Source organism: Protopterus annectens, chromosome 2.part0 (genome assembly GCF_019279795.1).
Source record: "Protopterus annectens isolate FY-2018-M chromosome 2.part0, PAN1.0, whole genome shotgun sequence".
NCBI lineage: Eukaryota > Metazoa > Chordata > Ceratodontiformes > Protopteridae > Protopterus > Protopterus annectens.
Genome location: NC_056728.1, coordinates 1864113393 through 1864128081, shown reverse-complemented (window position 1 = coordinate 1864128081; position 14689 = coordinate 1864113393). Strand labels below are relative to the sequence as shown.

Sequence of the window (14689 nt, the reverse complement as noted above, 5' to 3'; positions counted from 1 at the left end):
GCAGTGTCTTAAGTAGTTTAAAAGTTGGGTTTGAGTTGGGTTTGGCTAAATAGGCATTCTACATCATTAGTAACTTTTAAACACTCAAATGAATGATATAAGTTAAGATGGGCTTTATAGCACTATGATATTAGAAGGACTAGTTATTAAACATTAACCAGGATGCACCCTAAATGGGCCTTGTTATAGAGATGACACTAATTTAGAGTAAATTAAGTGTTCCACTGGCAGGTCAGTTATATAGGCAGAAAAACAGAAAGATTGGGAATTGATTTGGCTATCTTATGTTCTGTTGCATTAGACCTAAAAGGCAATCCCAGGATGATGTAAGAAATTACTAATGTCTAAAACAGTACTGAGTTGTGTTACAGGTAACAAAAGAAATGGACCAAAGGCAGTGTAAGCATTATTAGTAATATACCAGCCTATACAATGCAAGGTGTGTCATCTTTCAAAGCAGAGTCTTATAGTCATGAACAGAATGCATTGTTTTGTTTTACTGAATGTGTTTGTCACTGTAGAAATGCACATTCTTTGAGCCCATAAATATTACTACGCCAAGGGGGTTTGTCATGTGAAGAAAGACAAACCAGCCATTTAGCCAAGTACAAAACTGTGCTTGTTTTTCTGTAATTATTGACAAAATCTGAGTCATAGTCCACTCTTTGTAGATGTATGTATGGTGAGGTAGGGTGGAAAGAACAGCAGTGGTACTTCACTAGGTGAAACAGTAGTGTGAGATATGTTTTGTGTGGTTTCTTGACAAATAACACAAAATGTATGCATATCATAAGATGCAAAATATCAAGTATGAGCTTCAAAGAAATGTTCAGAAGGAAGAGTGCAAGCAAATAGTAAGGTTACCAAGATATGCAACTACAAATAGTAAGGTTACCAAGATATGCAACTACAAATAGTAAGGTTACCAAGATATGCAACTACAAATAGTAAGGTTACCAAGATATGCAACTACAAATAGTAAGGTTACCAAGATATGCAACTACAAATAGTAAGGTTACCAAGATATGCAACTACAAATAGTAAGGTTACCAAGATATGCAACTACAAATAGTAAGGTTACCAAGATATGCAACTACAAATAGTAAGGTTACCAAGATATGCAACTACAAATAGTAAGGTTACAAAGATGTGTAACTAAGGCCCACAAGTTAGGATCTTTGCATGGAGATACCTACATAAATATTTTATGCCCCAATAAAAGTAGCCAAGATTTACCCTGGGGAGAATAAGGTGTATTAGAGATGCCAAAAGCAGAAAGGTACACAAGCATATTTTCTAGAACTGTGCTAAACTGACCTCATTTAATTAGGAATGAGGTACAAATGATAGTAGAAGAACTGTTACATCAAATGGGGAAATTACAAAGAAGTTATTTTTCATAGGATATGAGAAAAATGTGTGACAAGAAGTAAGAGACTTAATAGGCCTAGTAATGACACTAGGAAAAAAGGTCATAACTAAGAGACAGAAGAAGCAAGAGCCACCTACAAGAGAGGAACTTAGCAGAATGATAGATCAACTGAATAAAACGGAGCAGGTGGAAGTCGAGGGGAGAGGGGCACTATTTAGGAAGATGTAGCACAGATGTTTTAGAAGGAAAGGGGACTCAGAGTAGGTAAAGAAAGAGAGATACTGGAATAAGAAGAGATACACAAAAAGGATGAAAATAAAAGAAAATCAAACGTAGCAGAGAGAGAGAGTGATCTGCTCGGGGGGGTTGGAAATATCTGATTGGAAAGAAGGAAGAAAGGAGATGGTCATAAGGGAAAGGAAATGAAGTAAGTGGGAGAACAGGGGATTCACATCAAAGGAATTACCCAGTGCATATCCAGAAAAAGTATAGTTAAACGTAGGATAAGAGTATAAATGAGCATATGAGTACTATAGGAGTGCTAGAAATATTACCTGAACTAGATATATTGTAGAAAATAAAAATAAAAGGCACCAAAACATGGCCAAATGCATAAAATAATAGATGTAATATGACTGGTAAGCCCTTTCACACAATACACTGTGCTTCATCAAACCAGAGACAATAATACAAAACATATGTTCAGTTTATATAACAGACCAAGTTAAACACAATTCAAAAACAACCAATAAAAGCAAACCATCAATAAAATATTAAAATTATTTAAAGAGACTTCTTGCTTTGAGGATGGGTTTAATAGAGGTTTTCCTATTAATACCTGGATATTTTGTCTATCAAACCCATCCTCAAAGCAAGAAGTCTCTTTAAATAAGTTTAATATTTTATTGATGGTTTGCTTTTATTGGTTGTTTTTGAATTGTGTTTAACTTGGTCTGTTATATAAACTGAACATATGTTTTGTATTATTGTCTTTGGTCTGATGAAGCACAATGTATTGTGTAAAAGCACTTAATCATATTAAATCTAATATTTTATGCATTTGGCCATGTTTCAGTGCATTTTATTTTTATTTTCTACATTGCATTGGTTATTAAGCACCATTTATTCCTTGGGGATTTTTCTTACTGTCCTTGAGATAGATAATATATTGAAAGAAACATCAATATAGTGAGCAAAAGCCATACGCATAATATTGATAAATGTAACCCTTGATTCTGGGTTGGACCCTTGGGAAAACACACTAGAAAAATAAACTGGGAAGTAAGGATTTAAGGTTAAACAAGATGCACTTCAAAATAAAGAAATGATACTTCTCATAATGTCAGTGCTACCTTCAGCTCCTTATGAATACTGCTTATGGACATTTGAGGTTTCTCGAGGTTCTTTAACTGTATATCTTTATTCCATTGAAACTGAGTGGCACAGAAGCATCATGTCATTAATTACCCTAGCACTTTTTGACATCCTCTTCATTTGCCCTAGTTTTGGCATTGCACTGGCATGCAGATAAAGCACCGACTTGTTAATGGTGGAATTTGTCAGTCTTCCACCAATGTTATTTGTGTGCCACGTCACACACTGTTTTGTAAGAATGCAGTTTTATTAAGCATGGTACTTTGGTTCAAGCCGCTTAACAATTCGTGTTCAAATTAAACTCACTAACAACCCCAAAAACATTACAAAATAGTCTCCAACCATGTGTTAATACACTGTAGTGCTAAGTTTAATTGGCATCATTACTAATCCAAAGACTTCAACACCCTAAGAAAGGGGCAAGTGAAACCATATAATTTCAAAGCTAAAAAAAAAAAACAGCCAGTATTCCCACTGAATACTAAAAATAAGTTCAAAACTTACAGAAAACCTGGCCAACATAAAATTAAAAAACGACACAGGAAAATGAGTGGCAAATGATCTGCAATGTGTTTTACACTGATTTCTGGCACACTGCAAGACTCAGGAAATTATGTGTTTTACGCTGATTTCTAGCACACTGCAGGACTCATGAAATTGTGTTTTACACTGATTTCTGGCACATTGCACTTCAGCAAATCCTGACAGGAAGGGCATATACATGTGAAGAATGCAGCCTCAGTAGTTTCATTTCGGGGCACAGATCTCCGATGATCAACTTTCTTTCCTGGCAGATGCATCAAGGCTTTCTATACCGCAGTCTAAACTGCAGCAGATGACGAGGCCCTGTGCTCAGTAACTCTGATGCTGGCTGTGTATAATATTTCTGGTTCGGCATGTGATCTTTTTTTATCTGGGATGAAAAGGAAATTCAGCATAAGTTGATAAGACATAACCTGAGGTTAGCTTTTTCATAATGTTAAAAAGAAGTTCATACAATAAAGCAAACTTTTGATTTAAGAGCTGCCTGGAAAACAAATCCAGCAAGTTATACAGTAATCATAATTTTACAATTTACAAAACAGCTCTGTGTCTGGGAGTGCAATCTATACTATGCTAAGGATTTTTTTAAGTAATGCCGAAATGGCCCAGTACTTTTTATAATTGCAAAGTAAAATGTGCAGAGAAAAACAACTTTTCAAAAACTGCAACAAATACAGTGAAGAAGTCAAAGATGACCCCTATTACCACTGCTTCATAACTGGTCCACATGGTGCCAGAGCAGATTTCAGCCAGCAGAGCAATGCTCTAAGCACATCTGGGGCAGAAAAGAATTTAGTAAGAATTTTTGAACTGGAATGGTGCAGTTCAAAGCATTCCTGTACCAGAAAGGTACTGGTCTACAGCAGAGATGAAAGGCAGCACTACTGACTAAAAACAACTCATTGCTGGGGTTTGCCACCATAAGATAACATGCATCATGATTTCTTTTCAAATCAGATTTTGTTGTCGGCTACAACACAATCTGTGTGCATAAACTATATTCTCAGCTTATGCTGTTAATGTAGCGAACTTTGAAGAGCATGTGAGCATATAACAGGCTGAAAAAGATGTAATATCTAGTACAGGGCTACTCAAAGTTGTACCATCAATGAGCTGATCTTGTAGAGATCATTGACAGATTTAAAACGTACTTGTTCATAGCTGGTGCTTTTAAACTGTGTGCATTATCTGGAGGACTTACAGATATGCATAAGAAATACAAAGTGTTTCCATGTAAGCTACTAGAAAAAACAGGAGACAATGAATGTCTATAGCATTGGCTCTAAGCAAGTCTTCTAAGACAAAATGAGCACAGCAGCAACAGATCCACAGAAAGCTGTAATGACTAACCTTACTCTCAGTCGTATTATAAGTATACACGACTAGAGCCATGGGTGCATATTCAACAGTCAATAAACTTGCCAGACATAAAAAAAACTTGGCTCCTTTAACTTTAGTTTTGTATATATAAATATGTGCTAATATGAATCAACTCATTTATTAATTTGATTGTTCATTCATCATTGCTTACCTCTGGCAAGCAAAAAAGCTCTGTCAAGTAAAAGGCCTAAATATTTATCTATCAATTCATGGTATGCAGTCTTATTGATAGGCATGACAGAAGACTGAAACTCGTCTGATTTAGTCTAATACATAAAGATTGAAGAAAAAAAATACACAAAAAATTAACAAACAAACAGAAAACTCAGTCGTACAGATATATATATCATGATAGTCCCGTATTTGCTTATTAAAGGTGGCATGAAGTGATACAAGAAATGTTCTGAAACCCATGACATTTCATAGCAGTTAGTGTGTGAATTTGTCCATTTCTGTAACACACTGCAAGATGTAGATCAGTCCATGCTTTGACCTCTGATATTAGTCTTTTCATAACAAATAGTAAAGACAGCATTTCTTGCTTTGCTTTCTTTCTCTTATTTCACTGTCTGTTTTTGTGGATTGATGTGTTTTACAAGTTCTTATTCTACTAAAATATTAAACACGAGAGTCCATGGCATACATCTTTCCCTTGGCTGTTCTGCCATACTGATAGATGGATCGCTGGTATCTTGAAGAAGATCCCATATCTGTTAAAAATAAATAAATCAATAAATTCATTACATTTTATATTAGGCCTGTTTTGAAACTGGGATCATCAATGGTACATTACATCTTGAAAAATAACACAGATGGACCACATTTACATGAGACCTGACTTACTTTAGCATTATAGTCATGAGTTATGCAACCAGATATAGAAAAAAATGCCTCCCAACAAACTGTAGCATCACTATTTGCACATGTATTAACCCCAACATCCTTCCCACCACAAGGCAAAAGTGGGCTACTGGTTATTCACTCAGTCCATAAAGAGATGACTCCTTAAGACTGTTCTGTCAAGAGCAAATCACTGAATAGAGTTTCAAGTTTCAGTGAACTATAACAACATTGTGGTACAGTGATCTAATAGTTAGTTGTAGTAGAGATGGTTATGTCACACAGGATACAGATGTGATTGAAAGTTCATTTGCTCATCTGGATCATACTGAACTGTTTCTGATGAAATAGTCCTCAATAGATGTAACCATTATAGCCCCTTGTGATATGACTTTAATGTATATAAACTCAAAATGTAGGCTACTGTGCATTTAGAAAACAATTACTAACTCTAATGTAATCAAATCTGGGGACAAAGTATATTTAGTAGTGCTCAAAAGCTTTGTCATCTGGTCCAAACTAAAAGGTCTTTAAGAACACAATCCTCAAGAGTCTGAATGGATACCAGTGAAGCATAAGGCTTAGAAATTAAAATGTAGAAAGGTATCTCCTATAATGTTGGGTCAGATTGTTTGGTGCAGCAGAAAGAAATGAAGAATTTATGTCACTTAGAGAGCTGGTTAAGTTTATCAAATGTTAGTCATTCAGCAAACTGTGGTCGTGTTTGCTTTGCTTATGCTCCTCACATTTTTCAGCAAATGCATGTCACTGAGCAAAATGTAAACCAATGGAGTATGTCAGCAACTATATAATCTAACATGGAAGAGTAACAGTCACTAGCAACAAACAACAATAGTAGCATTAAACTCAGAGTCCAAAATAACAGTGTGTACATTTGAGACTGAAACTTGATCGAGACTAATAAACTTGGATAGCTGGACCCAAAGCTGCACTAGATAACTTGGGAATAAACAGTATAGCAGAGTCAGTGGTAATACTTATAATGAGCAAATTAAAATAATACTCCACCTGCTCAATGAGCTGAGTTTTGGCCATTTCTTAAGGACTTTTCCAGTGGCCAGCTATATGATGATGATGGTCAGCAGTAATCTGAGCGATCCACATATTTTGTACATGCTGTCGAATCAGAACTGTGGCTGACTGCATCACTCACACCTGGGGTGACACTGAAATTTGTTTCTGCAAGACCTTAGAAATAAAAGCAGAAGTAGTTTTCCCAAACTAAATGCACATGGAGATAGTTCTGCTTTTTATTTTTCAGACTGGTATGGATAATGAGAGCTGTTACAAACAGCTGCTAATCTCCATTTGCACTTTTCACTATCTGCTGAGGTGAACCACCCATCAAATAAGAATTTATATGAATTATATGGAAATACAATTGTGTAACACAAGAATTGTATGGGTGCCAGCATATGAGCTGCAGTTTTGTCATCTGAACCCAGATTATACAAAACATTAAATTTATTTGACAAAACAGAAATGTACTCATTTGCCATAATGAACAGATTCATTACCCAAGCTCTTTTCTCACCATCAGTGCATGGCACCTTATCAAAAAGGGGCATTTGAGCTTTCATCAGGTTCTCCAAATGCTGAGCTTATTACAGCATACCTCAGCCACAAATATCTCCAGAAACTACTCTGGGGAAATGAAAATCTTCTGTTGGTCTTTCGGTGGATCTAAAATCTGATTTCGCATTGACAAGCTGAACAAGGTCTGACAATCCTTTTACTTCTGCCTTTAGTTATGCTTATCTGAATTACAGTAGTATGAGTTATATTTCATTTTCTTTTCAGACTGTAAAACATTACTCAAAACCACCAGATGCACACAAAAAAAGGATTTTTGCAAGGGGGGGCAAGTCTCCTGGCACCCACATATGTGTGCACACATCTATATAGCTATAGCTATATCTATATCTATGCCTACATCTATATCTGTATCTATATATGTATGAATATATACCAGTTCCATAGTTCCACATCAGTGGGAAAACTGAACAACCACTGCAGTGCACAGAAGTCTCACACAGTGTATAAGTAGCTTTTGCTAACAATTAAAAAAAAAACTTCTTGCTGAAACCGCACTCATTCAAGTACAGCATAGTCAGCATACCCTTTCACTCTTAGTGTGGAACTAGGTATGAGTATGATTATCTGCACATTAATTTTAAATGCACTAGGTCTTTTACACACATGCAAAATTCTTCAGCTGTATTAGTTTCCAGTTTGGGTAACACTAGCACTGCTTCAATGGGCCCTGACAATATCCGTAATTGCTTCCTAAATAGCCTGAAACATGACCTAGCAGGATCACTTGAGGAACTCTTCAACTACAGGCTGAAAACAGGTTAGGTGCCAGTTGAATGGAGTGGTGCAATGATCACCCCAGTTCATAAGTGTGGACCATCATCTGTCCCTGGGAACTACAGACCCATCAGTCTGACAAGTTTATTATGGAAAGCCACGGAATGGATTATCATAGAAATGATCAGAAAGGACATTGGCAACCTACAGACACTGGAACCATCCTGGTTTGGCTTTTTTTAAGTGAAGGTCTTGCCTACTTAAACTCTGAGAGGGTCATCATGGTTATGCATAAAAGGAAAATGGTGCATACTGCCTACCTTGACCTGGCCAAGGCATTCAGTACAATATCCCACTCAGGTACTGTTGACAAACTCTCAGAACTAGCCTTAAATCCCTATATAACTCACTGGATTGCTATCTGAGGCACAGAGAGGATCCAAGACATTAGGATCAGTGAGACTACCTCTACCAAGAGACCACTCATGAGTGCAGTACCCCAGTGCTCTATGTTGAGCCTGCTTCTATTTGGCATCTACTTCTTGAAAGTAAAAGCTAATGTCAAAGGCCTCTGGCTCACCAAGTTCACAAATTACTGTAAATTTGGAGCTATTATACATTCTCTCCATGACACTGACATTCTACAAGAGAGTCTAATACAAGCAAGTGACTGATGCGAAAGCTTCAGATTAAAACTTTATGTAAAGAAATGCATTATAGTGCCCTTTGGGAAAGCATGCACGCAATTCTTCCATTGATAAAACACCCCGAAGAATTGCCCAGATAGGTAGGGATCTGAGAACATATGTAGACAGTAATCTGGTGTTCGAATAACATGTTACCAAGATGGTAAAAAAATCATTCTATGTCACACAATCTATACACAAAGGTTTGGCATCCAGATCCAAGGAAGTAATAGTACCACTCTTTTCAGCCCTTATCAGACCCATCATTGAGTACAGTGCTTCCTTTGGTAGGCACCTAACCAGGCACTTGTAACAATTGGAATGCCTTCAAAGGTTCCTCACCAGGAGAATCCAGGGTATGAATACCCTATCCTTCACAGATCACCTTAAGGTCCTGTCTCTGCACTCCTGTCTCCTACAGTTTACTGAGATGCAGTCTATGTTGAACATATAAGGCATCCTTGGTTCCAGCTCTGATGGATCTCTTGCACATCCACAGGATAAATAATACCAGAAATAATAGCTCCAAGGACCTGAACTTTGTCTGCAACATAAATAGAGCCTGCTGGTGGGACCAGTATGTTTCTCAAAGGATCCCCGTGCTATGGAATAAACTCCCCATCTACATGAAGCAGAGTTAATCCCTGACTCTGTTCAAATGAAACCTTGATCATTGGATGGGAAATTGTAAGTTCACCCCAGGCCGGGCCCTCATGTCTTTGAAGGACAGGGGTTGACAGTATATAATTAATCCCCAACTAAAATAACCCCTTCACACATAACCCTTAGCTACCTCTTTACTAACATACCCCACTATATAGGAATCCAAGGAACTCTGGAACAAAACTGGGTTGGGCTGCATGGCTAGGTTTGTTGGTTACTAGCCTAGTATGAATCTATGAAACTATGTCTACCTAATAGTGATGCTTCCTCTCTGAACCTTTTGAAAACTCCAGCATGGTATCAGTGGTCACAGTTTTCAAATTACCTTAGTGATAAAAAGCTAATCTAGGTTAAATAAAGCACAGAAACTACTCACATTTCTCTTTAAACTGTGCAAGTATGACATCAGCTTGGTTTCAAAAGCTGAAAACAGTAATAAGGCATAGTTTAATTTAAACAGATAACTGAAAAGAAACTTTGCAAATGTAACATGTTATGGATAAACAGTAAAGTGATCACCCAGCCACAGTGTAAAATGATGTGCTTGCAGATAATTTTGTGAAATCTCAGTAAGCAAAGAAAAATGTCAGAGTGTTATAGAGACAAAGGGGAGATGTTGCTGATATAACTACAGACATGGAAACTTGCTATTACAAGGAAAATTAAAAATCTTAAGTTCCATGGGAGCGGGTAACATAGCTGGTGGTTTCCAATACAGAATCAAGGAAAACCTAATTAAAACCTAATTAAACCCTTATCAACCAAGTTAAACAAGATGTTAGTATGCAGATATATACCTTACCTGTGGTGACAATCTGAAGTTGTACCCATTTAGAAATCAGGGAGGGTCACATAAGAACAAATCAATTTTATATTCATCTGCTTGACCAGTAATGGAGAGACTCAAAATGGAGCTTATTTAAAATTGACATAGGGAACCTTCTTCTGTTACATGTGGAACAGTATGGAATAGTGTGAGTTTGTTGAGGGCAATCTTGCCTTTTAAATCATGGGACATTTTTTGATAAAGTAACAGAAGCACTAAATTATAGTGTTTATCTTGGCCTTGTCAAAGCTTCAACATAAGTGAATTACTGACACATTAAAGCATTAAATGTCAATATATACGTAATTCCATGAGCAAAATAATGGGTACTTAGCAGAACAAAACAGTCCATAATGGGATAGGGACTATTACTCTTTCTCCACAACCAGGGGTAATCAACAGGCCATAGTACTGTGGCCATTACATTTTGAAAAATGCTTCTTAGATACAAAAATGAAAAATTAACTATGAATAATCAAACATGCTGATGAACAAAAGCTGGGTAACATAATTAGTTCAGAAAAAGATGTCAAAATCCTGCAATATATTCTACATAAAACACACACCTAGTGTTGCAGTAATGACCTCACCTTTCAAATTCAGATTCAGGTGTGTTTAGCAAATTAAGATCTAAGCACCAGTTTATGATATATACTGTGGTGGCTTTAGTACTAGTCATTTGTCATTTTATATATATATATATATATATATATATATATATATATATATATATGTGTGTGTGTGTGTGTGTGTGTGTGTGTGTGTGTGTGTATATATGTATATATATATATGGGTTCCTATTACGAGAGCGAAGATTCATTTAGATGAATACGAAGACGTCGACCCATATTGCGCGAAGTACATAAACCGCAAAAGTTTAAAACTGCAAAGTTCGAAATGTCGATTTGTTTTGGTTGGCCTGTCTGCTGTATAGCTCCATAAGATAAGTGTGCGATAGATAGGAATTTAGTGTTAGGATTTGGGTTAAGGTAAGTACATAGATAGGTAATGTATGTAAGAGTTAGTGTAGTGTTAGAAGTAGGTGTTTTTTAAATGTATGTATGTGTTTTATTTATTTTGTTTGGGTGTATGTGTGTAGGGGAAGTGTGCAGTAGTTACAGACCTTAGGGCTAGGGAGGGGTTAAGGAGAGTGCATAGATAGTTGTGTGGGGGGGGGGTTTAGTGTAGTGTTGGAGGTGGGGTTTTGGTGCTTTATTTTAGGTTAGAAGTAGGGTTTGGTTAGTGTATGTATGTGCTTTATTTATTTTGTTTGGGTAGGTAGTATGTAGCAGGTGGTGGGGTTGGCCGACTATGACATTTCAATATTTTTTTTTTTGCGGTTTAGTGCATTCGGGATTTTCACGGTTCACGGTATAGAGGTCGATGTTTTGATATTCGCGCATATGATTTTTCACTTTGGTAATATAGACCCTATATATATATATATATATATATATATATATATATATATATATATATATATGGGTCTACTTCAGAAGACTGAAAAAACAAAAGACTGAATCCCAAAAGACTGAAAATTCAAAATACTGAATGATGGAATTTGTCGCTTCTCTACTGTTGTGAGATCTTGGAGTAGTTAGCATGGGGGTGGTGGGGGCAGCCCCCCACATGAGGGGTGCAGTGGGCTTGTCCCCTGCATTAAAAATGTGTTCAGTATTTTGAATTTTCAGTCTTTTGGGATTCAGTCTTTTCATTTTTAATTCTTCTGAAGTTGACCCATATATATATATATATATATATATATATATATATATATATATATACATATATATATATATATATATATATATATATATATACACACACACACACACACACACACACACACACACACACACACACACACACACACACACACCATACATATATACATTACATACATCTATGTGTATGTGTGTGTGTGTGTGTGTGTGTGTGTGTGTGTGTGTGTGTGTGTGTGTGTGTGTGTGTGTGAATAAAACAATTAAAAACATAAAAGTCTGTACGTTCTGAGTGACTTTGAATAGTAGTGGCTTTAAAGGCTGTTTCAAAACATTGAGTACTGGGGACAACCTCAACCACTCTGGTAAGGGATTCCAAAGGTGCAGCCCTTGAAAAGTGAAAGGATACTCACCTGAGGAATTCAGGCAAGCCCTTGGAATTTCCAGCAACCCCAGGGTAGAAAATGCAAGGCTGAATCAGGCCAGTACCAGACCAGTTGCTCCTAAACATAACAGACATCTAAATCATGAAGGGCTGAATTGTCCAGGGTGAGATTTTTATGTACAATGCATTTAGAAACTGGCAAGCTGTTTAAACTACACAAAACTGACATGATATGATGGTATTGGTGCACCCCCCCACAGTAGGTCAGCTGTGGAGTTCTGCATGACCTGCAGACAGTCAAGCTCTGACATAAGAAGCCTTAGGTAAATGACATTGCAGTAGTCTATCCTGGTAGAAAGCCATGGTATGTACCACTACTTGAAGGTCCATAGGTGGAATAAGGTGATTAATAAAGGCAATATTTCCCACATGAAAATAAGAGGACTTGATGGCAGTAGGCATTGGGTCCTTACAGGAGAGAAAGACCTCTAAATTCATTCTGCACCTTTGACATGAATTCCAGTTTGTTGTCACTATAAATGATGCAAGTGGATGATTTCTGGACAGTGCATATATGACCATGACAATCATCTTGGAAGTGTTAAGCTTAGGCCGATCATTGACCATGCAATTATGGTTGCATTCCAATACTGCAGGTAGCTTATTTAATGCAGACATATTGCTAAGGGAGGGTGAGGTGCACTGGTGTGTCATCAGCATAGCAGTAATATTGTAAATATGCTCCTCCAGTACCTAATAGAAACATATGCATTGTAAACAATAATGGTTCTAAAACTAAATCCTGCAATAACACAGAGGTGCTGGAGTAGGAAAATGCGGAATGAACTCCGGAAATTATTCTGTGAACTCTAGATAGATAAAAGACAAGCAACACCAGGTTTCTGATGACAATCTGATGTCCCAAATGATTCAGAAGAATCACATGGCCAACCATGTTGCATGCCACAGTGAGAGCTAAAACAGCCAAGATTGAATGACAACACTGATCTGTCTCAATACAGGCATCCCTAAAAATTTAGGTGAGGGATGCCTTTGTAATTTCTCAACTAAAAGCCAAATTACAATAGATAAATGATGTTACCATCACTCAAAAATGAGTCCAGCTGTATATACAGAACCATCTTAAGGACCATACCAGTAAAAGTCATGTTTGAGATGGGTCTGTAATTATCTAGATAATCCATTTCTAGACTGGCCTTCTTGAGGATCAGAGTAAGTAAGGCCTCCTTTAAAATTGATGGAAAAAACTCCATCCCTTAGTGAGGACATGTTGATCTGCTACAGAACTGCAGCCAACAACTCCAGTTATGATGTAACATGTAGGAGTTTGTTCATATGATAGGATTTACCTTAACCTTTCAGTTCAAGTCACACAGTTAGAAGACTGCAGTAACTTAACCATTCTAATCTAGAAGAGCAAACTCAGTTGACTTCCTAGTTGGCGATCGCTCTATAGAGCCATACAATGTCCTGGAGAGTACAGATTGACCAACACTCAAAGGGATCAAGCCAGCTTGGCAGTAAAAAGACAAGCAGCTAATTCACATTCCTCTTCTGAGCAAGCCTTCCAGATGATAAGACAGGCTGCTTTATCTGCATACCATCCAGAAGAGAGCTGTTGTGCAGTCTGCTTCCTCAAAGACCTCCTGGGACAAGTCCAGGGAATACCTTTATTTGATCTCTTCATGGTAAATGAAAATGACTCTTCTAGCAGAAGTCTGTACTCATGCAGATCAGTCAGACATCATCTGCACTCAAATAATCTACCCATCCTTCTTGGTCCATAGAAATCAAGACAATAACAAAACAAGGAATCAAGGTCCTGTCAGGACATTGACTGACTCATCCTGATCCTCAGCACTGAATAATATTTGCAGATGTAAAATAGAAGACAATGCCAACAAGTCTGGAGAAACCAGACTCAGGTTTCTGGAAACCACTGAATCCCCGGTGAGGGGATATCACCCAGGATAAATCAACCACAAAGTGAGCAAAACTGTGACTGAACCGTGTAAATGGTTACAAAAACAGTTCAGATATAATGACATCCAGAGGGAGCTTCAAGCCCTTTGTATATCCTCATCTGTAGGTTGCAAAGGTAACAGCCTAAGCAAACCCAAATCATCATCATCAACCCCCTTTTTCCTATTTTCTACATGGGATTAGGGTATTGTGTCAGCTGTTGCTATTTCTGTCTCTGTTCAGTGCCACTCTCCTACCTTCCTTATCACCTATGCCTGATTGTCGTAGGTCTCTCACACAACACATCCATGTCTTTGCTAGATGCTCTTGTTTTCCTTGTCTTCTTCTTGTCTGTCACAAATCTTCTTCACCAGATTGTCTTCTGATTTTCTGCCCATGAACCCAAATCACTCTTATTTGTTCTGTTTAACATTTTCTGCAATAGGAGCTACTTTGGCTTCTGCTCTTATGTCCTCATTTCTTCATCTGTCCTACAGAGTGCATCCTACTACCCATCTCAGGCACTTCATCTCCATCACCTCTAGCTTCTTAAACTGCTCTGCATTTGCTACTCTGTTTTCTGTA

The 14689-nt window shown here is 37.3% G+C and overlaps 1 protein-coding gene across 1 annotated transcript in view; it reads right to left on the bottom strand.

Annotated features, from left to right (window-relative positions):
* Window positions 1-4768: 4768 nt before the first annotated feature.
* Window positions 4769-14689, bottom strand: part of LOC122793780 (claudin-16-like) — a 153534-nt gene continuing 143613 nt past the window's right edge. Inside the window, exon 5 of the mRNA XM_044061970.1 lies at window positions 4769-5379. Coding sequence (XP_043917905.1) covers window positions 5288-5379 — 92 coding nt within the window. The 3' untranslated portion in view covers window positions 4769-5287. The remainder of the gene's footprint in view (window positions 5380-14689) is intronic.